This window comes from Urocampus carinirostris, chromosome 16, assembly GCF_059441175.1.
Source record: "Urocampus carinirostris isolate Australia breed hairy pipefish chromosome 16, RoL_Ucar_1.0, whole genome shotgun sequence".
NCBI classification, from domain to species: Eukaryota; Metazoa; Chordata; class Actinopteri; order Syngnathiformes; family Syngnathidae; genus Urocampus; species Urocampus carinirostris.
Genome location: NC_142364.1, coordinates 29612995 through 29639653, shown reverse-complemented (window position 1 = coordinate 29639653; position 26659 = coordinate 29612995). Strand labels below are relative to the sequence as shown.

Genomic DNA, 26659 nt, shown 5'->3' with positions numbered 1-26659 from the left:
CAACAGTCAGTTTACAAAGATTGTTTCTGTTTTCAAAGCACGCATGCACATAAAACATGTGTTTTTTAAAATTGTTAATTTCATCCGGACTATATTATTGTGTTGTCTATTCTTTTTTGCACAAGATACCCAAACAAACCTTTTCATTTCGCCCTTGACTACCACGCTTACTAAGTTGTCGAAGAAACTGCAGTAATCAGTGTAATAGTTAACACTTTATATCAATGAGAACCACGCGCTCTGCAAATAGTGAAAATATTTGAAAGAATAAATAATTGCCTCTTGGTGATGGCAATGTTTTTCCCTCCATTAGGCGAGTTGTATAGAGAACAAGTCCTGCTACTGGTGCCTGACTCTTCATCATCTAGTAAACATTTACTCAAATGTTGAACGGTTTGGTGCCTTACTAACATGATTTAATAATAGTGATACAGTACAAGGCATAGTATTTGTACCAAAACCTGCCTTTTTTGAGGAGTATTATGGTAGCAGATGCCAGTATCAGATATCCTTTAGCTGCCGTTTACCAATAAGGAATCTGAATATATATGAGTATTATATGTTAATGTTCATGCAGTTTTATGCAAAAAATATTTGCTGGGATTTTTAGGAATTTGTTTAATCTGTGGATGTTTGATAACACATTTTTGCCGGACAAACGAATATCAATATTTCTTAGTTAAAAATACTGGATACAAAATACCGTAAATTCCGGACTATAAGCCGCTACTTTTCCCCAAATGTTCAGCCCTGCGTCTTATTCAGTGAAGCGGCTAATTTATGGAATTTTTCTAACGACCACCAGCGGAGCAGGAGTTTAAAAGGTAAAATTAAGACCAGTAGAATATGTGCGCCAAGAAAGACTGCAATCTCTAAGTTTTAGCATACATTTTCTGTAAAGTTAGGGTACGTCCCGATACTGAGGAAGATGCATTTGATGGCGATAGTTAGGAGAAGGAATTTGAAGAGGAATTACCGTGAACTTCACATTTACAAGAAGCTTTATCTTCACAGTCATGTTTGATATATTGCGAGCGTGATCCTACTAGCGTGTTGGTATCTTTCAAAGGCACGGTTGGGATGAAAGTTATATTATTATTATTAAAGCTTTGAAAACTCTCTCGGTGTACCGTCTTTCTTCGTAAATATGTGTAACCATGTATAATATGTATTTGCAACTGTGTAAAAATAAGGGGCGGAGCAAACGCGGGCTGATGGGAAATATGGTAAAGCTGAGTTACCGGTAGATCTGTCTGTTGTCGCAGCGGACAATAGTGTATATATATTTGTCCCACCCTTAACTTTGGAAATATACATTTTGTTTCCTTGGATTACTTTCAACGGGACCCCGACTGCACAAGTCTGCATCATACCTTAATAATGGGTATCATTTACCATTTGTCATGTTGACTGTGGTTCTGAATTTGTGCTCCGAATACTAAGATATGCCCTTGCACAATAGTATTGCCTTTTACACGCTGGTTAACTACTGTTAAAAGAAAATAACTCTGAAATTGTTTAATTGATGTTGGAAATGTCAGGAAAAAATGTTAAAACGTCATATCGTCACGTCATATTGTCAAATATAAAAAAAATTGTGAATATGCTTGATGGCTGTGTTTTGCTGCTGTTGGTGTCGGTGGATTTGTTCAGACCGAGGACAATCGACTTTGGCCTGGACGGATCTATTGACACTAACAAAGATGTTATATAATGAAATTGTGAATATGTTTGATTTTCGAGAAGGTTTGTTCAAACCTCACTTTGTGTTTGCTGTTAAAAACGTAATATTGGAATATAATATTGTGAATGTGCTTAATTGCTGTTGAGATTGTCATGATTGTTTTCTGTTTTTAGTGTCAATAAATTTGTTCAAACCAAAAAAAGAATCTGGCTTTAGGACTAGGACCTTAGCTTGGCCTTTTGGCTGAGAGTAAGTGTCCCGGCTCCTAGGCTTTGTAGCGTATTATGAACTGACCGATAATGGATAATGGATAGTGAATAACGAAGATAGATCAATAACCCTTAAAAACCCCAAAACCCCACTAAGAATCTAGATGAATCGACTTTGACTGGTTCCAAAATGCTCCGCTAGGTATGAGAATCTACATGTAGATATCTCGGTGGTAGACCGTAGTTCTGGATTATTGAACTAGCATTGATTTTTGCAATCCGGAGATGGAGTAAGAGCTTGCTCTGTCCACTCCACGCATCGGCCGGGTATTGCAGTATCTCCGGGAACGGTGCATTCGCAATGATAGCAGCAATGCTTTAAGGCTAGGACCTTAGCTTGGCCTTTTAGCTGAGAGTAAGAGTCCCGGGACCTAGGCTTTATAGCGTATTATGAGCTGGCCGATAACTGATAATGGATAATGAATAGGGAAGATAGAACAATAACCCTTAAAAAATGTTACAGAAAATATAATAATGAAGCATTGGTATAAAAAAACAATTGGCCGTATGCATCCCTATTTACTTATAATGAATTTAGACAACTTGGATCTTGAATATTTTTTCATTATCATAGGAACAGCTTATATAGAGTTTGAGAAGTCAACCATCATTCAACTTTATTTGTCAACATTTTTTTTTCTAGAGTGGATTGTGTTTGACTTCAGAAGTTTGTAATCGACTGGAAAAGGAATGAACGCCATCTTATTCTCACTATCTCTTCTGTTTTTTTGGGGGGGAAATTCTTAATATTCATGATGTCACCAAGCCCAGAGTGTGTGTGTGTGTGTGTGTGTGTGTGTGTTCTAATCCTGACACAAATCCCTCTTGAGAAACTGCAACATCTGCTCGCTCATCTAAAAACATCTCCCCGCGAAACAAACACCAGGCTGTCTCTCACGGAAATAATTAGATAAAAGAGGTAGACTCCAAAGTCCACTTAAGTTAATATCTCAAAAGAGACTAGCAGAAATGAAAATGGCAACATTTGCCGCTGTTTCCGACCCACCACTTGACTAAATCCAACTTTAATTAACAATCGTGACAACGAGGCCAATGCCACTTAGAGAAATGAAGTGGCGGTATTCCAAAGGTTTAGTGCACGGTATGGCCTTAATCCAGGGACTCGCCTCCCAGTGGGACGGGAGAAAGGGCAAAGGCGATCCGCAGCTCGGTATCATTGCTCATCACTGCAGTATTAACATGTTTACAGGATGAAATATTAGGATTAGTTTGAAGCTGATTATTATAATGTGATTATTTTCACCCTGTGAACTGGGCACTCATTTCGACATGAACGTGGATTGCCTTTTAAGAGGGACATTTTTGTTCACAACTACATGGGTTTAACCATTTACTCTTATTCTAGGGTATTATCTGATATAACATAATTTTTATAGGATCAGAAGCCTCTTAAATCCTCCTCCGTGCCTCCGGTCCAAACAAAAGCATTACTATGCCAGAGGCAGGCTGTGAAGAATTCCCTGACACGTTGTTAGTGTTTAAATTGGTGGCGAGCCCCATTAAGTGCGTGTTGTGCCCTCATATCCTACCAGCCGTGATTTCTGGGAGCCAAATTTGATTAGGTACCGAAAGCAACAGCGATGTTTGAGGAGATTTCTGGAGATGGCTGACATTGTTTACTAGGCACCCCAAAAGAGATTAAAGTCGTCTTCACTAAAAGGTAGTGGGAACTATATTTAAAAAATAGTTGTTTATTTTAAGTTAAAAAAACATTCAATTTGATCAACTATAAAGGCGCATCCATCTGCAGCCAAACTGAATTTTCATTATTTGGGATTTTGTGGCCACCTGACTGCAAAAGATATTCCAACTTATTTTTTTGTTTCTTTTTTTACTGGTTTGGTTTGTGCTTACGGTCCATCAAGACACATTAAGCAAAAGCGTCAAAGAACTAAAATCATTATATTCAATTTATTCACTCAATTGCATTTAAAACAATTCAAAATAAATGAGGGATTTAAATATTGAAGCATATTAATAGCAATTTCAATGTTGACATGATAATTGCAAAAATATACAACCTCATAACACATGTTTAAAAAATCTTTCATCTTTAATTCGATTACACCTAAAATACTTTTACATTTGATTCGCTGTGAAATAGCAATATGGACACGAATGGCCATTTTGGATGTCCTTCTATGATTACAGGCTAGTTTATTAGCATAAACATTTTTACGATTCTTACGAGGAAACCTTCATTACAAATACACATACACACACTAGATAAATTCAGGCTAAATTTCTGGTCCGTCCTCAACTAACGTGGGAAAAATAAAAATGAGCTGACATATTATAGGATTAAAGATGTTTTGGCTGAGCCTATTAAACGAAGGGTTAACTCAATGATAGGTTAAGTAATAATTTAAACAAGGATAGATTTTATTAAATTCCAAAAGATAATTACACATCATAGCATTACTGTGGATTTTTAAATAAATTAATACATCAAATCTGCTACTCCAATTAGCAGATGTTTTTCTCTACCTAAAACAATCCTGTACAAACGACAAGTACAGAAATCCATGATAGATACCACTGATCAATTAACAAATTTTATTACAATGGAATTTGGAGATAAATAAATATTCTCTGAACAGTGTGACGTTAGTACACATAACTTGTCTTACTTTCTGACAGATTTAAATACAATGATCTGATCTACATGTTGCAGAGGCTCTCTTTCGACCAGATTGGCTCATTGCAGACCAGTAAAACAGAGCGTGGGAGTACAGTTTGGAAAGGCCCGTGCTGCCATTCCCACTCAATTGAATAGCATGCAGTCATTACGTTTCATATTCTGAGCAAATGCTTTGAGTAATTTAATCAAAACAGGAAGAACTTTACATTTCCTAAAATTCTGTGTTGTTTTTTATGACCTGAACATTTTATTCCTAAAATTGATTTGAATGCATAGTCAAAAAATGGGTACATTTTTTTAGAGGCGTTCTTAAATTTTAAGAGTTAACAATAAGGACAAAATGGTGCGGTTCTCACAATAGCAAGCAAACAACATGGCTTAGAAGTAATCGTTTATCATACCATATACTTTGCACACACTAAACCACACACATACATACCTAGAGGTAGAAACATTTTGAGTCATTTTTAGATATGCTTTGGCGGCAGTAGCTCAGGAGGTAGAGCGATCGTCTTAGGATTAAGGGATCCCAGTTCGAATCCCGGCTTGTCCGTGTTACATGTCGAAGTGTCCTTGGGTAAGACATTGAACCCCCAATTACCCCCAATAAGCAGGTTAGCGCCTTACATGGCTGCACAGATCACGGCCGCTATTGGGAAATGTGAAGCACAATGTAAAGCGCTTTGGGAAGTCATTGACTTGAAAAGCGCTATATAAATGCAGATCATTTCATTTCATTTCATGCTTTGAAAGAATACACTATTCATATAAATATAGAACATGTGATCAGCTGTTAATGACAAAAAATATTAAAATTACTGTTGGCTAGCCATTAAGTGCAATACGTTAAAAGCAGACTATGCTCACAATGCATCAAAAAAATACAAAACCCCCAAAATAACAGTATTTTTTGGCAGATATTGCCGGTTTATGTATTTTTAAATATATATTAATAAAACTTCACAAATAGGATTATAAAATTATAAAAACATCCATGGAATGCCCCGTTTGAACTGAGGTTGCTCAATTTGCAGGGAATCTTGCTCTTTAGAATTAATGAACAACCGAAGCACTTTAATGAGCCTAAAAAGTTTTCTGTCGTTTGTCTGCAAGATCCAGGGTGTTGTTTCTGTTGGCAGTCATCCCATTGACATTTAAGCTTCTTTGCTTAAACTCAGATGACACTCAGACAGCTTTTATGGTATAATAAGACTCAAAATTATTTCCCCCATCGTTACCTGTCACAACTGTGTCAGTCTATTACCTTCCTTTTTTAAGGGGAGAGCTACTAAATGAGTGTATGGGCGCATATGTGTGTGGAAATGCGTAAGTTTGTTTGTGTGTGAGTCAGACAGAGCCAGATGAGCAGACAGATGTTTCCTCTGTATCTACTCCAACTGTCTAAGAAAGACTGACAACAGCTGGATCCATGCCAGGGACGGCGGTTATGCACAAACACAAACAGGCACACACACGAACACTCAATTAATTTTCTGTGTGAATTAACAGTGGCTTCAAAGTATAAAAATAAAATTATTTAAATACCATCACACTGTTTCCAAAGAAAAAACAATGGCCTCTGACAACAAAGAGAATAATTTTGGAAAAGTAACAATAATAATCACACATGGGATCAACCATCATCTCTTGTCATCATGTGTTGAGTTTTCTACACCCTACCATGTTGTTCGCCTCGTTCTTCTCTTGCATGCCGGGGCCACAAGGGCTTATGCTGCTGTAAGTTTCTTCTTCCGCCTCTTCTGGTCTACAAATAGAATAGACAATTATCTCTTTTTAAACTGTTAATGTTTGATGTAAATGTTGATTAATTTCCCAAATAATATTCTGTTACATGGCAGGGGTGAGCAAACGTATTGAGTCGTGGTCCTGGTTGGTTTGACAAAATTTTCACAGGGGCCCGGCCGGAAAAAATAAATAGATAATTTCTGTATTTAATTTTTTGTATATGCCAATAGAGTCTTAAATAAGATACCTCAGCAATTTTCTAAGGAACCATTTAATCTAATTAGTTTTGAAAAACAAACAAATGAATTCAATCATTTCCAAATAAAAACTTTAATTTAAGATTAATAGCAGCGTATAAGCTCCATTTTAAGCACAAATTTGTATTATTTGCATTTAAAATCTCAATGCAATGGAGCTATTTCAGAAATGTTTTATTGCATGAAATTTAATAAAAGCATATATGCAGCCAGCTATATGAATGTTGGCCATGAGTTTTTATGGGGTTACACAAAGGGACACAGACTAAAAAAAAAAAATCAGGTGAGTTCAATTGTATTCTCTCAGACATAAGCTTCTTTTCAAAATGAAATACCATCAGTAAGAGTGTTTCCATAAATGTTATCTTTTTGATAAACGATAGTCAGCCATGTACAGTGGTTGCGTTTGAGTGGTTCGTGGTTTTGACGACATCCAGTGGACATATTTAAAAATGGTCATTGTTTGATGAAAAGCGGCTTTTTTTTCTTATACTTTAATTAGCATCGTATTGCAGACCTGATTTAATCTGTTGGCAGGCCTTATACAGCCAGCGGGCAGTAGTCTGTTGACCCCTGTTGTTTGGGCGAGAAGAGTTTACATGAAACATTGATATAAGTCTGATATCAGCTAAGACAAACACTGTACTGGATTTGATTAGCTCTAATCCAAAATATTCGCTATTTGTGCATTGGTGTTTTGTATTTTGTATCAAATTTGGCACATACTGTCAACCCTACATCAACTTTGCGATAGGCTTTGGGAATGACAACAACTTTGGATTTAAAATTTTCTGTGGTGAGTGCCATCTCTTAATGTCAAACAACAATGTTAGAGAAGTTATTCACCTGTGTTTTGTTATTCGTTGTGTGAAACAGGTAAGTCTCCGTCCCTCTTCCTGGTATGTGCGCAAGTCTTGTGTCAGAAGGTCACGGAGCGTGCTTAGCGCCTCCTTCTGGAACACAAGCTTCTCCAACTGTATCAGACAAGCAGCAATAGGTGGATGGAGCTCTTTACAAGCCTTCAACTGCAACTGGAAGGGAAGATGTGAGGTTATTTGTTTTTTTTCTTATCCACTTAATTAGTGTTCAATAACTGAATTCAACTGCCGGCATGTATTGTCCGTGCAGCCAAGTTGACTTACGGTGGATGCCCGAAGAGTGGGGTTACTTGTAAAGTCTTGCTGGATTTGTTTCTTCTTTTCGCGCAGAACAAACAACTCTGAGGTCAGCTGCTGCAGACGGCCTTCAAGGTGGAGTTGTCTGACAACACACAGGTACATGTTTCCATATTGACCCGGGTATGCATTTAGAATATTATTTTCACATTATATATTAACAGCTGACCGGCTGGCAACCAGTTTAGGGTGTCCCCTGCCCACTGCCCGAAGATGGCTGGGATGGGTTCCAGCACCCCCGCGACCCTACTGAGGATAACGGTGCAGATAATGGCTGGATGGATGGATGTTAACAACACTTATGTTGTCCATTACTGCAATACTTGCTATTTATGAGTTTTGGCATCACAACGGAAAGTTAATAACAAGTATAAAAGACCAGCAGAATACACTTTCAATACACCATAACGAGTATTTTAAATCACTTTTTAATCACTTCCTTTTATTTGGATCTTGTTATTTGTACAGTTAAAGGACCTTTAAACGGATATCGTGTATTGTTTAGCACCTCCTAGTTGTAAAAAAAATGTCATTGATAAAAAAAAAAAAAAAAAACATTTGATTAGAATAAGAAACAAAAATGCATGAACAATCAAATAAATGTGCAATTTTTAACCCTGGAGAACCCACAGGTCATACTTTTCCAAAGAAAAGGAAGGGTTACTTTTGGTTCTCCAGGGTTAAATACTTAGAGGTCGAGACATTCACATTTACATATCCTGAGCCTCACCTAAAAAAAGCTAAAATGATAGTCTGCCATCTTGCTTCGGAGTTTACCCCCGAAAACAAAAACTTTGTGAAAGGTTAGGCAACAACAAAAAACTGAGAAGAAAATTTTTTAGTGTGTGTTTGTATTCTTCCTTGTGCTTTGTAGCACTCTTATATATGTGTAATACACGATCCAGTGACATCTAGAGGTCAAATTTTACACAGTGTCCCTTTAATATAAAAATATCTGCTATTACGTGGCATATATTTTTCGAATTTTAAGAATTGTTTTGAACTTAAATATGAAAAGAAGATGAAATTACCTAACATTGAAAAAAAAAAAAAGAATATACAGATTAGCCACATAGGATCAACATACATTATGCACCGAGTAAAACAAAAAAATTAATATAAATTAGCTTTAACAAAGATTTGAGTCACAAAACTAAAATAAATAATGGGGTTAAATGAGTATGGTCCATTTATTAAACCAGGACATTGTTTCTTTGTCATTTAATCATACCCCGCTAACAGTTATTTTTTCTGTAAAATTATATTTGAGCAGCAAACATCCATGTTGACCACGCGTATATTTCCAGGAGATGAGCCTGGACACAGTTGCTTGAGAGGAATGCAGAAAAAGAAAAGATTCCTCAGTTATGCGACCTGCTTAAACCTAAAAATGCACAAAAATAAAGTGTGACAACGGAGTAAAATATTAAATTAGATAGAAACCGCCCTAATTAACACTCAAGCGGGTATGTGCGCACACATATGCATGGCTGTGTGAGGCCTGTTGTTTTTAGTTCGATTTTACACATTTTCATGAACGGATAACAACACAGGCATATGCAACTTGGTAAACAATGTGTCAAAAGAACGTGAAATGTACGTATACACAGACACACACACACACACGCCCGAACATACACGTCCGAACACATACGCCCGAACACACTCTGCCAGCTGTCAGTGTGTTCTGATATGGTGCTTTTGTAAATGGGGCTCCATAATTATATGAATGTATGTGACGAAATCCATAATTGCAGGTGAAAAATGAGTAGGATTTCTTAATTTTTATGCACTACTCTTGGCCTATCTCACCACTTGCAGCCTGTCCACAGTAAACATTTTCGCTCATATAATGCATCTCAATTGTGTGTTTACTCATGAATTGCATACCGTTGAATAGATTCAAAGTAGGATAGAAAAAAACACAAATTTACTTCTTAGGATAGGCAAAAATGTCCAAGTAAGTATGCATGATTTCGCATGTTCAATTGAAAAATCCATTTTGTCACATCTTTTCACATCTAAGAAAAGTAAATCGTGTGGAATTAAGCCAATGTTTTGCAGTTATGCCTTGCGTGCCAGGACATACCTTGATAGGAACAAGTTTGCCGACTCATTCATTGTTGGGTATTATTTGAAGGTGTGTATTTATATGGTGTTGCAGTAAATACCACATGTGTAACGAGAAAGGCTGCTTACGTCATGCTTTGCATTTCCTACATTACAAGTTATCAAGATGGCAAAGGCGATGTCACTTTGAAAGAAAGGGAAAACAAGTCTTTTGAGGGACCAGACAAAACGTTTGTAAATTATATTTTTGCTTTGACTTCCTTTTTAAGGTAAAATTACTTTTAATCCTTAATATGATTGAAGTGTTTATATTATAGTAATAGTTCTGTATTTCCACAGCAGTCAAGACTTACATCTTATTATTGTTCTATAAAATGTTTTGTCTCCATTCTTGAATTTCCAAACAAACAATTTTTGGTGTCCTTTGACAGAGCCACATTGGGGAGCATTCTGGCATACAGCATCACCTTGTTGTATGCTGGGAGCACGACAGCGGACATAAAAAAAAAACATACAGAAAGTAATCAACACAGCCCAGAAGATCATTGGCCTCCCTTTGCCCAGTCTGGAAAACATTGTCGGCTTCCAATATCACAGCAGAATTGTCAACATTATAGGGGACTATTCTCAGCCTGGCCACCACTTCTTTGAACTGTTACCCTCTGGTAGTTGCTAAAAGGTCTCATAAAAATAGGACAAACAGGCTAAGAGACGGTTCTTTCTCAGGGTCATCACCACCCTAAACAAGCGTGCAAAACTGTGAAATATGTATCTTGCAACTTATACAGATTTTCTGTTGCTGCTAATATTATTGCACTACTTTTCATTGCACTATTGTTAATGTGCACTATATAATAACTTTTTATAACATGGGTAAGTCTCTAAGCACTATGTTGTAAATATGTTTGCCCATTTTTTCCTGACAGCTTTTACCTTATTTTTTCTCTTTTTAAGTATTTGTAACATGTGTACCCTGTAGTGCCATGTCTAACCTTGTAGCAGTCACTGTTTCACCAAGTTGATATCAATGACAACCAAGACAATTATATTCTATCCATCCAGGGGTGCTAGAGCTCATCTCAGGAGTCTCTGGGCATGGTCAGTGGACACCCATAACTGGTTGCCAGCCAATTGCAGAGCACACAGAGACAAAAAAATAACTTCCCGTTTACACCTAGGGGCAGTTTGGACCTGCCATTCATGGATGCTTTTGGAATGCAGGAGAAAACCAGAATATCAATGGAGAACATGGAGAGCATGGCTGGAATTGAAACCTCTACCTCTGCACTGTGGGGCTGATGCGCTAAGAAATCAGCTGCAGTACTGGCATATATTGTTCTATTCTAAATGTTCCCGGCAACAAAATGAATGACGCGCGTCTGCCTTGCATTTCAGAGGTCCCACGTTCGCACCAGCCACCGGTCGCCCTGCATGTAGTTTGCTTGTTCTCCCTGTGCTAGCATGGGTTCTCTCTTAGTACCGCCGTTTTCCTTACACATTCCAAAACAATGCATGGCTGGTTTATTGGTGACTTCAAAACTTTACATAGGGGTATGTGTCTATGTGTGCCTTTTGATTTGCTGTAAATTAGTATATGGTGTCCTCTACCTAATGCCTGATGTCAGTCAGGGTGGGATGAATCAATGTGGGTATGGTTGTCCTATTTATTTTAGTCTAAACCTGCAGTTTGTCTCAAATGACATATGATATGGTTTACATCAAGGTTCTCCAACGTGGTGCCCGTAAGCACCATTGTGCCCCCGAAGGACAGCTGAGCTGCCTGCGGACCTGTTCTGAAAATAGCTCAACCGTGCTTGGTTATTGTTATTTTCTAAAAAAAAAATTAACTTCGTGTTTGGCTGAGTTTATTTAACCTTACATCCAACAATAAACCTGGTAATAATATTGTATCAACATAGCAATAACATCATACGTTCTTATGATACAAATCCATATGAAACTGGGTGCTTTTTGCGCTAATTAATAACAAAAAGTAGCTCTCGACTCAAAAAAGGTTGGAGACCCCATGTTAGTTGGGAATACAAGTTTCAAGCTTTAAAATGAATTATTTGTAGTTCATCCCTTTATCTTTTTTATCTATCTTACAGAAGAACTAAACAAAGTGACTTGAGAAATGCGTTAAATGGGATTACATATTGACAAAATACAATTCCACACATCAGATAGTGTTACACACTGTCAATATCACTAAACCTGGTTTGCTGCTGTCATTACAACAGAAGTAGAAGAAAAGAAGAGGAGAAGAGACAAAGAAAAATTATATTTGAAAAGACATTTTCAGTTTGTTTTATAATATAATTCGTAAAATCAATTATTATAAAAAAATACAGTATATTCCATGGAGTTGTAAATAACGTTCAGTATAGGCACAATTATGGAAGTAAATGGTCTGCATTTATAAAGCTCTTATCAAGTAATTGAAGACCTCCCAGGACATTTTACAATGTGCTCCGAACACGAACACATGCACACACACAGCCATGCAAGGCACCTAACCTCCTTATCAGGGGCATCAGGGATTCAGCAGTGTCTTGCACAAGGACACTCCAAGATTTAACTTGGAGGAGTCGGGAATCAAACACTTTACGTCCTGGCCCACTGCTATTATTTTATTTCCAATATATTTCTTTGCACAACATACTTTTCCAGTGTTTTCCTTTACCCATACTTTTGGTCGGACAGCCCTCCGTTTTCGGCCGATTGGTCCTGGTTAGCCCTTTTTGGCAACTCGCTAAACTGCCGTTTTCCAGCTTGTTTAGCCCCTGGTAACTGTGTGTTATTTTTATCCAGTTCGCCCCATTTTACCTGCTCGCCATTTGTTGTACCATTGCTGCGCCCACCTGCAACACAACGCCTAGGTATTCTTCACAAAAATTACCAAAACTTTAAAATCTCAACATCTCCTCAACTAATTAACATGTAAACCAATAATATGACTGGGTGGCTTGGGTGATGATTTCCTTCACATGACATCACAGCTCAGGAAGTCAAAGACGAGACAGGCCTTCTTTAAAATGAATTATTTTGGAAAATAATTGGTATATAGAAATGAAACGGGTCCATTGTGCAAAAAAAGAAAAAGTGTGCTATTTTCTCACATTTTGTATATTTTAGAATTTGGGTTATCCCTTTAAGTAACTGTGGGAGGGTTTTATCAAATCATCAAACGTCACAAAGTGAAATATAATGTGCTGAAGAATAATTTTTTGTGTTAAGAGTGGGTTTTGTTGAATTTTGTATTAAAATATATGGTGTGGCTCTTCAGAAAATAAGAAAAAAAATAATCAAAATAATTTGATTTCATGGTTTCCGAACTCCTCGTATAGCGGGCACATATTCTATATAAAGTACTTTCCAGTCAATAAGGCGCACCTGAAATACCCACTGCATACGGTACCTGTTCTGCCTTTGAGAAACAGAGTGGTCTTAGGGGCCGGTCACACAGACATTTGCGGCTGAATCACGGCCAGAAATTTCTGCCTGTGAGGCGGACGCTATTGGACGCTTTGAGATCGCAATGCAGACGAGATACAGCAGTGCTTAACACGCGGTCAGAGATTCGCCCGCGGGTTGCAGCGCGAAATAGTTTTGCGCTGCTCAATTCTTCAGAGCGCGGGTACACAGCCTTTCACGAGCGTATCAAGGCTGAACCACGGCCAGAAATTTCTGGCCGTGAAGTACATGCTGTTGGGTGCTGTTGGACGTTTTGAGACCGCCATATAGACGAGATACAGCAGTGCTTTACTCGCGGTCGGAAATTCACACGTGGTTGGCCGCGCGCAAAACTTTTGAGCTGCTCAAAAGTTTGAGCACGTGTTAAACCGCGTGCCGCACACGTGGTCAACACGAGGTAATGACGCGGAAATGACGCGGAACGACGTGCTCTGGCCGCGCCCAGGGCGTGGTTACACATGGGTAGGACGGGAAATTTCAGCGGGTAATCGTGGGTGGAGCATGGTAATAGCATGTTCTGCGCCTATATCGCGGTGTTATTACGTGAAATTAGCGTGTTACGCGTGTGACAGTCAAACGCCTTTCTCCGCGTATATACAGCGCGATTTGCTGAGCACACGTCAGTTGTGCTCGAGACGTCAAGGGGGTGAACATGGATCCCCGTCAGCGCAGTGACCTCGTCTTAATCCATTTTTATTTCTTGACATTTCTTTTCAAGATAATAAAATAAAAATGATGCCATAGCTTAAAATCTTGATCTTCACGGGACTGTGTCTTGAGCGGTTATGATTTCTACAGCCCGGTGTTATCCGAGAAATGCATCCCTGCCGAGATTTGCATCCCGTCGCTACTACAACCACTTTTACCTCGTTTTATCTCACTTTTAGGGAATGTAATGGCGAACATATAACCAAAACCACTTCATCTTGCATTTGTTGGAAATGTAATACAACTTAAACCATTCCGTCTTTGTTTTTTTTGTGAACGTAATCGAACGGTAAATCCTCCCCCCCTCGCGTGAACGCGCATTCTGCTGCGCTTCCAACGAAAGTGATCGTATTCTATATAAAACGCTTATTAAAACTATAAAGCGAGCTAATTATAACAATTGGGAGATCCTAGTCTATATAACGCGTTTATTTAAACAACAAAGTGCGATCGTATTCTACAAAATGCGTTTGTTAACGCGGATGAAAAAGTCACCAACGTCAATGCACGCTTACAACAAAAGCGATCGCAGCAGAATGCGCGTTCACGCAAGGGGGTGGGCGGGTGGTTGTGTTGCGTAGGAGTCGGATTTGGGCACAACACCGGCTCGGAAGCTTTTATACCCGTGGTCCACACGAGAAAATGGCGCAGAAATGACGCGATGAGGAAGCGCAACAGTCGCCGGCGTCTGTTTTGCGGGCATACCACCGATGAAAAGCGGGTTGGCCAATTTTGCGCATTTTCCATCGCGGGCAACCACGGGCAAAAAAAAACGCAAAATTTTAGCCGTGATTCAGCCGTAAACGGCTGTGTGACCGGCCCCTTAGAGTGGTTAACTGGTTGTTTATTGCTAAAAGTAAACAAAAGAGGGGCGCAGAACTTTAAAGGCAGCGCACAGGCCGACTTTTGAAAAATGATTGGAAATCCTCTTTTGTTGTTGCCTTAGACAATAATTGTCCCCAAGTATAAAACATATTGTCATTTTTGTGTAAAGTAATAATGAGTAAGAAATTATGCACTGTTTGAAACGTTTTTAACATGTCTTAGCTTAGATTAGAATTTATCTGCAAAGTTAGCAAGCTATTGGTACTTTTTTAGTTTTTAGTTTCACTGCAACCTTAAAAGGGTAATGGTTACGGCCATTGTCCTAATAAACTGCAACTGCAGAAAAGAAGTCTGATTATATGGGACGTCGTTCATTAGCTTTCGAGCTGATGAGAAAGGGGATCCTTTAGAGTGAGGACAGCATGGTAACAATTTATGAATAATTTAATTCATTGTAGTGGTGGAATCAGATATCATAATCTTAATTTATGTTCTATGAAATCAATGATTTTAATTTCTATATTTGTATTTATGCAACCCTACTTCTTATTGTAGTTGTGATTCCATGCGCCTTAGTCCAGCAGCGTTTGAAAAACATGTCACAAAACTTTATAGTGGTGCGCCTTTTCGTGCTGAAAATACGGTAGTTCTAAACTTGTTTTATCGAGGCTAAAACATTAAGTCAGTGTGTTAGTTAGAGCTAAGAAATTCCAGGGAAGAGATTTCCAGGAAGCGTGACATAAAACCCTGCCAGTAGGGTGGGCAGACTTTATTGGCACACCTTAAACAAAGATCTGTGTTTTTGCCTGTCGTGAAAATCAATTGTTCATCTGCCAAATAACCTGTCATGGCAGGAGAAGAGAAAAGAGGGCAGATGTGAGGCACATATCACAAACTTAAATAAAAATTAAACTATTACAGTACACGTGTTTTTCAATATTTCCACCGAATTCGATAGTTTGTCCATCTTTCCAGCATCAAACATTCGATTGATTGATTGTTTGTCAAATATGACTATCATTACCTAAGATATTTGAAGATTTCTTAGTTGAACCTGAACTTTGTAGTTGGAAAGTATAAACAGTACTGTAATTTTAAATGAATCACATGTTTACATTGATTAGGATTTACTTTAAATCAATATGACTAAATTGTTTAATTTCTAACTACTGTATAACAGTTTGATGAATACCAAGAAATAATTTGGATTTTCATTGCAGTCTACCTATTGTATGCCAGTTGTTTCTTTGACAGTACACAATTGCTGAATGGATACTTGAAATCCATGTTATAAAATATTATTAACCTTTGGTATAAATAAACTTTACCCAGACCTCACATAAAAACACCACAATACAAATATAACTCTTTCTTGGTTTTCTTATGATTCATGAAACCACAAGTGTTTCCAGTTGTTACACATTTAAAGCGCCTGCGGTGATTAAAGCAGTTATTTGCCAAATAACGGTAACAGGGAACACGTTTGAACTGGTACTACTCAAAAGTTTTAATAGAGCTTTACACACCAGGATGTTCATTTTGTGATGATAGTTTGTTGGACAGTAAAAAAAATACCTGAGATAAAACAGGGGTGGATTTAAAGCATTAGATCAGGGGTGGCGAACATGTGGCTCTAGAGCCGCATGCGGCTCTTGGCCAATAAGAATGTGGCTCTTTGCCTCATCATATTTTCTATAAACTGTGGCTGTTTGCCTTGTTTCATGTTTATTTTTATTTTTCTGTTCATTGAGGGTGGACACTTTCCTTGAAATCAACACAAGAACAATACTTGTAAGGAGAGGAGTGTGTTATGGGAAAATATGTTTTTAATTGTGTGTGTGGTTGTGTGTCTGTCTGTCATGGCAGGTCAGTGCGTGGTGTGGCTATTTGACTCTCACAGTTAAAAATTTCGGCTCTTTGTGTCAAACTTGTTCGTCCCCCCTGCATTAGATGCTGACAAAATCAATCAAATCCATTCTCTATAGTAACTTTGTCCTCTGAAGTTACTGGATTAAAAACTAATCGATTCAAGAATAATCTCAAAGTATTTATACAATCAATTCATCATTTTGACCTTTGACATTCTTTAAAACCTTGAGAATTTCACCTGTTTAAAAGTTTTTTTTTTGCCATTTCTATAGTTTTTCAACATTAATTACCACTTATCGGTGTTAAACGAAAATATACCGCATTTGTAAATAACCTAAGCTTTAAACACAATATTAAGGAGACCGTAATAATAATCAATGAATTTATAAAAAAATTCAGAGAATGTTTTTGTGATATATATATATGTATGCTCTTGTCTTATTTGAGCTTTGGTCATAAAAAAATAATAATTTACTAACACATGGGTTAACTTACATCGGATCGATCAGATGATCTGTAAACCTAAATTCCTTGATTGTACTCGTTCCATTGCTCTGTAAATGTGCCGTGCAGGTATTTTTTGTTTTACATAAAAAGGATAAACAGTTAGGAGGATGGATAGATTGATGGAGAGAATAAGTAAATCAACAGCTAAACATGTAATACTGTGCTCTTGCTTCGTAATTTGCCCTTGCAAATTCTGCCATCTGTACTATTGTTGAGAACAAAGAAGCGGTAAAAACAGCAGATGTGGCTAAAGAAGTTAATGTTTTGACAAAGCAAGGACCAGACGATGAAAGAGGTGGTTTAAGTGAATAATATCAACTAAGATGGCCAATCAGTTGCTCTATGTTTTCCAAGCCAACATTATTTTTCATCAGTAGTAATTAATTTTATTTGAACCGAGAATCAATTTATTTGCTGATCCTTTTATATAAATTGATTTGATGAATGCTTTTAAATATGTGATCTTGTACAGTTCAAAGGACTAAGGTCAGAATTTTATCTCTCCACTCGAAACCATTTGTCCCCGATTTAAACTGTTTTGTTGCAACTATACCTAACAGTTCTGAGTTTTCCTTTCCTCAGCACTACTGGTAAGAAAGAATGTATCTCTCAAAACATGGAGACTACAGTATGGAAATGTGATCATTGGGTGGGATTGAATAGTTTGTAAAAGGGGATAACACAGGCTGTAATTAAAGTCTCCTGCAGGTAATTACTAAACAACATGAACAGAAAGTACAAGATTTAACAGCACAAGCACACAAAAAACAATCTCCATGGAATGTCACATAATGTACTGTAGGATTTTTTTTACAGTTCAAGTACCTAATAGAAAGTGGTAAAAACAAAATGCCAGAAGCATTCATTCCTACGATGTAGGAACATTTTATGTGCTTAAACTTGAAAGTCTTACAATACAGAAGTGAACTTTAGCTACAGGCCTCATTTTTTTTTGGATTAGAAAAACAAATAAACATAAAAACACACATAAGCTACTTGCTGATTTCCTAGCAAAAATCAACCAGCATGTAGCTATGAGATAAAGTGAAAGTTCCGCAGTGCCATTTAGGCTCTGTAGCGAAACTTTCCAAAGCTGCATTGAGCTGCCCCTTAACAGGTACAAACACAACACTGCCAGCTTTAGCGCAAAAACAATCGACTCAACAGTTTAACTGAAACATGATGTAAGTGGGGGAGGGGGGCAGCGCAGTGGTTAGCGCGTGTGCGGCACAGTTCTGAAGTCATGAGATCGAACCTTCCTGTGTGGTTTCCCCCCCACATTCCGAAAAAAAATGCATGCAACGTTAATTGGCCGTTACAAATTGTCCCTACGTGTAAATGAGCGAGTGAGTTGTCGGTCTCTGTGTGCCCTGCGACTGGCTGGAAACCAGTTCAGGGTGTCCCCTGCCCACTGCCCGAAGACAGCTGGGATGGGCTCCAGCACTTCCGCGACCCTGCTGAGGACAAGCGGTGCATATAATGGATGGATAATATAAGTACATTTCATGGTAAAACCTTTCATAGTAGAAAATTGTCTTTTTTTAAGAAGAAATAAAAACATATTTAATTCTAAAGCTCTTGTAACATATATTAAATGTTTAAAGGCTGCAGCCAATAGCATCTTAACAATCAGTGAATTTCATATGTTTTGCAAATGGCTTGTACTTACTGTCCCTGTATGTTGCTAAGCTCTTGTTCAGTCTCTGTCTGCAGTTGCCGAAGATGAGAGGTCAACTCTTTACTCCAGACAGAAAACTTCAAAAGCCCTCCTGCATCCTCCACAAATGCAATGTTCTGGAACAAAAACATTGGATGACGTTTTTGACCCTTTTTTAAGGTTTTAATTTATAATCCCAAAAATGCTTCAAGTGACAACAGTGACAAGATCCTTGTCAAGCTGATGGATAAAAATGCAAAAATACAAATTCCCCCACCCAAATAATAAAAATGTAAAAAAATATATTGCCCCTTTGGCAGATGTACTCTCCTTTGTTTTCAGAAAAAGAATTCCCTAAAATAATAAAATTGCAGGCCAGATATCAGACGATTTAGCTCATTGTCAAAACTACTAGTTATATTATATTTTCATCTTATTGTAATTCATACGGATATACATCTTCCTTTCATCATTGTTAATTGTAAGGAAACATGTCAGGCTCATAAAGAAAGTGTGATCAATGGGTATGATAAAAAGCATTCTATAGAGGTAATCAAGTCTTACGTCACTTAGTAGCAAGCAAATACTTTTACCCCCTAATTCTACTGTATTTCTGCAAGTACTCATTCAAAAAATATATATATTTTTCTTATTTTACAAATCAGTAAATCTATAATATACAATGTAATATTATTTTTAATGCTAAGTCTGATGGGCGCCACCAGGTTGTGCAAAGGGGGAGAAAATAAATCAAGCACAATGACCTGCAGTTCTAAATACATCCGGTGGATGTTGACAAACCCAGGTGCCACTAGCAAAGCACCCACTGTAGATGTACTTGCTGACTAACATTTATCAACCAGAGAACATTGAGGAAACCCATCCAGATGTTCCATCCATCCATTATCTGTTCAGCTTATCCTCGGTTGGGTTCCAGGGTTGCTGGAGCCTATCCCAGCTATCCTCGGGCAGTGGGAAGGGGACACTCTGAACTGGTTGCCAGCCAGTTGCAGGGAACACAGAGACATACTATTCACTCAGTCATTCAACCCTAGGGACAGTTCGAACTGGCAAATTACCCAAACATGCATGTTTTTTTTGGAATTTTTCTTAAAATAAAATAAATGCAAAAAAAGGCAATTGAAAAAAATAGCACCTGGGTATCTTTTCAGAAGTTTGAAAATGCTTTAGCCCATTTCTATAATAGATACGAAACATTGAGATTCCCATGTTCAGATATACATTTTCAAAAAAATGTAAAATAAGAAATAAATAAATACATTTTTAAATCATTAAATGAATCATTTCAATTACTGTCTGTTTGCTATTTTTGTGACTTTTCAATCTGAATGAGTTTATCCCGAGTTAAATAAACTCTAGTGGAAAGTACTTAAATTGCTGTTTTGTTTTTTTCTTTACAAATACACAGTTGAGAAACACTACAAGAGATGAAATGTAAGTGAAGGGGGAAAAAAAATTGAGGAAATAACCCCTCATTATTGGGTTCATAATCGAATCTTACATCCCTGAATCATAATTTAATTTTGAGCCGTTGACAAGACTCCCAGCTCTCCAGCTAAGGCACACTTTTTATGCCATTCAGTTACTAGTCCGGCCGCCATTAGAATGTTTTTTGGCCCCCAAGCTCGAACGCGTTTGACACTGCTGTTATAAATATTAGAGTCCAAAACAAGCAACAGAATCCTATTTTGAAAAAGGAAAAGAAAAACTGGAAAACATTTTCCTAGACAAACATGTCAGCCTGAAAGACGTTAGGCAGCAGGGTGAGTAAAAGCAAAGCTTGCCACGAATCGCCAGCTGAAAGACAAGAGGACAGGAGGGCAGACAGACTGAGGAGGCAGGAGGTGACCACGGCGCCCAAAGAGCAGAGGAGACACACGAGGACAAAATGTGGGAGGATTTCAAGTTGGTGGAGGTAGCGTGGGCGTGTCCGAGTGCTTTAGGTGACGGCTGTCGACTTGGAAACAGCAGACTGGATGAGTAACCCTGGCAGAACATGCTGATCACGCTCAACGCCTCTGAGTCATGTGCTCAAGTATGATTGGTTCAATCAAGATCCCAGACAGAAACTGATCATGTTAGTGAAACTTAAATCAGTGGTTATTATCAGAATTTAAAAAGCGCATATAAAAACTCCAACTTCGGCAGAAATTTTAAAACACCTTTCGGTGCTCCTTGTATATCGCAAAATACAGTGAATAAGATTGAAAATCCATACAGTAATAATAGCTATGCATTACCGTGGTGCGTTTTGTGTTATACTACCATATTTGAGTAATGCTAGTTCAACGATTAATCAATCCAATTGAAATTACTGATCTAATTTGCAAAACATTGTATGCAACACGTATCGGACTCGAATAGTGGCAGTGGGAGTACAAAAGACATATAAACAAGGCATTAGGACTTATCTTGTTATCGCACTCTTTTTACTCACGATGCCAAGAACATTGATTTATGTAGTGCATTCTGATAGGTTAAAAAGTCTCCCCACTTTTTTTAACCAAAGGATGTTTGAGAATAGAGAAAACAATGCATTTCAACAAAATACAATGCAAAGTATTTAGTGCATGTATTCATTTTAAACTGAGAGGTTAGTGATGCACAGGTGGAGAGACCGTATAATGCACTGAGCAAATCAGTGTAGCTGACACCAAGTAAAAATAGTGTAGTAATGGGATAAACTGTAATACTATTTCATTTGTCATCTCTAATACTGGTGGTCTATTAGTAAAGTGTTAGTGCTCCCACCCCGACTATTGGGTTCAATAGCCTATAAGACGTAAACAAACGTAATAAATCATGGCAAGGGAAAAAAATTTTTGGCATATTGGATGATAAATCAGGCTTTGCGTAAAAATAGCATGGTAATGAGATTAAATGTAATTCCTTTCTGCATGTCATCTGTACCACTGGTGAACTAGTGGTTTGGTATTGACGCTCGCACTACTGCGACCTGGGTTTGATTCCTGTTGCATATAAAGTTTTGCAATTTTGGACAGCGTTACAATTTGATTGATCAATCATTACACAAATTCTGTAGTATACCATAGAGCCTCGTTTAGTAACATACAAATACTGAATGGATTTCCAATCGTATCCAGTGTATTTTGAGGTATACAAGGGGCACTGGGTTATAAAGCACACTTTCAAATTTCGGGCCAATTTTGGGTTTTAAGGTCCGCTCGATAATCTACATTCTACAAAATACATCCATCCATCCATCCATCCATCCATCCATTATCTGCACCGCTTATCCTCAGTAGGGTCACGTGGGCGCTGGAGCCCATCCCAGCTATCTTCGGGCAGTGGGCAGGGGACACCCTGAACTGGTTGCCAGCCAATTGCAGGGCACAAAGGGACAGCCAACTCGCTCGCTCATTCACACCTGGGGACAATTTCGATCAGCCAATTAACCTTATATGCATGTTTTTGGAATGTGGGAGGAAACCGGAGTGCCCGGAGGAAACCATCGCAAGCACGGGGAGAACATGCAAACTCCACACAGGAGGTTCGAACTAATGACCTCAAAACTGTGCCGTACACGCGCTAAACACTGCGCCGCCGTGCTGCCCCTACAAAATACAATACAAATTAAATATCGGGATTCTGCATATTGAATTATGCTTAAAAACGTTGATGCCTACCTTTTACCTGTACTATTTTATATGAAATTGTATCCCTTAACACACCGCTGTTTTTCATAGCTGATAGCTCTGTTGCTATGATCAGTATATCATGTATATTAAGATTTGCAGGCCTTCAGACTGTTGATAAAAAGGTTTTGTCCTCGCTATGTCACCAGTTACTGAAATAGGTCGTGCCACATATCATTGGAAAGCTTAAACTCTTGGGATCCAGATTAAAGATATAATGACAATTTTAAAATGTACTTATCACTGAAACTTTACGATCAGTCTAAAACAAGATACCAGAAAACAGTATAACTTATCCAAAAGTGCTATAAAATTCCACTTATGAAATGATTATACCCAAACATGATCTGGTTACATTCACGAGAGTCCAGTGATTCCATTTGTGTAAAATATTTACTCCAAAACACACGATAATCCTGACAGATTAAAAAAAAAAAAAAACCCACCCGCCTCAACCTGTGGCAACCTATGAGGGCCTGTATTGAAAAAAAAAAAAAAACACATGACCGGCTTCAGCTTTAAAAATCTTTGGCTAATAATGACCGATTCAAATGTTGATTGACACATTGGTTAGCCAATACAATTCAGAAGATGGTTTTATGCAATTTTATGGGCTGTAATCATATTAAAGCCCGAAAAAATGAAACCCAGTGTCCATCTTTATGCGCATCTAGCACGCGCAAGAGTGCATAATCATAGATTTGAAATCTGGAAAGAGAGGTCAAACATTAACAACTGTTTCACAATTTCAAAAAATTGGCCAAACAGAATACACAGTTACAAAGAGTTTAGGGCTGTAAACTGGTCGTCTCCAAATGGCCACTTTGGAAAATACATACCTTTGAGATACCTATAGAAAAATGTGTAGAACACACCGTTTAGTTTTTCAGATTGTGATAAAATTTGACCTAGGACCATGTGCTGTCCCAGCTATTTTCGTGCTAAGATGCCCATGCTACACTCGTTTGCAGTCATGTGATTAAAAAAAAGTCAAGAGAGAATAAGAACGTCATGTGCGGTCCCTACTCAAGGTTTCTTCATTTTCTTCATATTGAAGTTTTTGAGTTTTTCCTTGCCCTGATGTAGGTTTTAGATTAGGGGAAAATCTGCGGTCCGTGCAGCCCTTTGAGACTCCTTGTATTCAAGGGCTACACAAACATGACTTGACTTGTGTGTTTCAACTTAGATTGCTCAATGTTAGTAGCACTTGCATTAATTAGTTCAGTTTAGGACAGAAATTCAGAGTCTCACCTTTCAAATGAGACCAAAACAGTTAATATTATCCGAACAGTTAAAGAACAGTAATCGATTAACTTTGGGAATGGGATTTTACAGAAACATTGAGCCTCATTTTGACCTTTATTTTGGTTTTAAAACAAGGCGCTGCAAACTTGAGCCTGCTCTTATATTGGAACGCTTAGGAAAAAATGAGCATGACTGGAATGTTATCTCCGAGCCATATGTACTCATAAAAAGAGCCATTTCTGGCCATAGGTTCCTGACCCCTGATGTAATCCAATGAAAGGAGCACCTTTGACATGCATCTGATCTCTGTCCAACTGACTTTCAGCATCACTTCAACACTTATTAAGTCTAACATGTCTAAGAGCAGAGTCAAAGTCTTGCTGCAAACAAATAGTTATAAGGCAATAGAGAAACATAAAAGACACCACAAGTAAGACAGTAATCATCCAGTGTTGCTTTAGATAAAAGTATAAGATCAAAAAACAGCCCAAAGTGCACAGTGAGCAGGTGTGGAAGGGTTTCATGCAACACCAATGGTGTTAATCGTGTAAAAAAAAAAAAGTTCTGCTTTGTGCTAGAATACCAGGACCATTTGTATGCACTTAATACATTAAAAGGTTTGAAATTGAACTACCTGTTGGTCCTCTGTGATACCAGAACATACAATAAGTACTTTGTCCTCTATTAGCTGGTGAAGCCTGTTGAGAGAAGCTGGTAATTCTGCGTTGTTCTTTTCAAATAATGGACACTACAAAAGAAAAAAAAAAGGTTTCATTCATTCACATTACTTTTGATAAAATATTTTCAATTTTGGTTTGCACATTGTGGATTTTAAAGTGAAAGTCATGATAATATTTTGTGTGGGCCACCATTAGTCCCAGGAACCATTATTGGTCATCAGCTGAAAAAACCCTAGCAACATCAATGTTGCCATTACTACTCAAAATAAAAACCTGAAAAATCTGAAAAAGGTTGACTTCAGCTTTCATCACACAGTTATTTCATTTCGGATCACTATTGGATTCCTAATGTATGAGAGTGTATCTTGTAAAGATACAGACCAGGCCCTTTGTGATATAAAGTTATGAAATAATTGGCCAGTTAAAATGCAGGTAATCCTTTTCTCCAAATAAAACGCAGTTTTTATGAACACTAAAGTGGATGTAGAACATTAGACACCAACTTCAAAAATAGCTAAACGTCTCTTTGGTGGATACTTGATGGTACCCACAAGAATACGACAGGTACACAAAAGGTCTAAAAAAATAATTTGCATTTTTAACTAACCCCCAACGTGAACTAATTCTATGGTGTGCGTATTAAAACCTTTCCTGCCTACACAAGCATATTTAATTATTCAGAGTGGTGATTACATTTCTTATAATTTAAATACCAAGGTAAAAACTGAGAAGATCTGCCTTTGGAATCATCCAAAAGACGGAAGCTAATTAATGTATGTATACAAGACTTACAGATGGTGATTAATTCCCCCCTTTCACAGAATGAGTGATTGCATTCATAACATGAGTGGGCTGGATGATTGTGACACATTGAGATAATGATGTCCAACTTTAAAGACAGCATGTGGAAAATTGTGCGATATATAGGCTAGATCAAATAAACGGGGACTTAAAGAATATACATTTGGATAAAATGCAATAGTTTATCTTGAAAAAAAGTGTTTTGAAAAACATGTTTCTTTTGTGGCCCAAAAGAGCTATCGAATGATGGTAGTGAGGGGACCAGAATATTTTGAGCCCATCTTTTATTTTTAGTAAAAGGGAAATGGTAAATGGTCTGCATTTATATAGCACTTATCAAGTCACTGAAGACCTCTCAAAGCGCTTAACAATATACTTGACACTTACCCATTCACACACTAACACACTAACAGCGGCAACGGGGGAATAGTAGTAATATTAACATTTGTATGATTACGTTTTTTTTAATAATAGTTTATATATTTTTATTGGTTTTATTTGGTTATTGTTGATATCTGTGTCTAACAAAAATATTAAGTACTTTCAACGCTGATAAGCATGTCTTGAAAAGTTGAAAATTAAAAAGTCAAATATCATATGAGTAACATTTCGCTTGTAATTCTACAGCAATTACATCTTCACAAAAATGTACACTTTCCAACTCACCACGTCCCACATATTTTACTGCAACATGCAACCATTTGATTGACAAATCATGTGAAATGATGTAAAGGGTTCCTAGGGTAACAAAAACATATGACCTGTTTTTTTTTTAAAGCATAATACAAATATTTGTATTTTAATTTTGTAGAAAATTTATGGAAAAGCCTGTGTGTGTTGATGGGGATGTAATGTTACAACAATCAATATAATACGATTTAATTAACGCTAACAAACCTGGCTTGTAGCAAACAACTGCACAATTAAATACAAATGTAAGGCCAATATCTCAATAAAATGTCACCAACAAAACACATGATTAAAACTTTATCTCATAATACTTACTTGAAAAAATGGAGCGAGTGAAGAATTCATTGTAACAGGAGGACCTAAAACCGATGACCAAACTCAGACTTAAAAGGGGCTTGCCTTCTCATGTCGGACAGTGGGTGGTCTGCACTACTGTGTACATGGAGACGACCCTAACAACAACACCCTATCGCCCCTCCCTAACCAAGTGACCAAAATGGGCAAGCAAAGTCAGCAGAAGGTAAAACTGGCTCTAAGAGAATGCAAATTGGACTTTGTTCATATTTGAGCTAGGACTGCAATGATTAGTTGGCGTTGTCGACAAAAATCAATATAAGATATACTAGACAATGAATTCCATGGTTGAATATTTTCGCTAGACAA

General features: G+C 37.6%; 1 protein-coding gene and 1 pseudogene across 7 annotated transcripts in view; one reads left to right on the top strand and one right to left on the bottom strand.

Annotated features, from left to right (window-relative positions):
• The window catches only part of LOC148351000 (uncharacterized), an 86000-nt gene that overhangs the window by 24945 nt on the left and 34396 nt on the right, over window positions 1-26659 (bottom strand). For 3 of the 7 annotated variants that reach the window (XM_088319840.1, XM_088319835.1, XM_088319839.1), the window contains exons 2-6: window positions 24460-24573; window positions 18916-19040; window positions 7761-7878; window positions 7465-7649; window positions 6296-6380 (exon numbers count right to left, since the gene is read on the bottom strand). In XM_088319840.1, coding sequence (XP_088175966.1) covers window positions 6296-6325 — 30 coding nt within the window. In that variant the 5' untranslated portion in view covers window positions 6326-6380; window positions 7465-7649; window positions 7761-7878; window positions 18916-19040; window positions 24460-24573. Of the gene's footprint in view, window positions 1-6295; window positions 6381-7464; window positions 7650-7760; window positions 7879-7962; window positions 8015-18915; window positions 19041-24459; window positions 24574-26659 lie in introns of those variants that run through there. The other 4 variants (XM_088319841.1, XM_088319838.1, XM_088319842.1 and 1 more) reach the window with 3 other exon arrangements.
• On the top strand, window positions 2116-2254 carry LOC148351001 (U2 spliceosomal RNA; annotated as a pseudogene).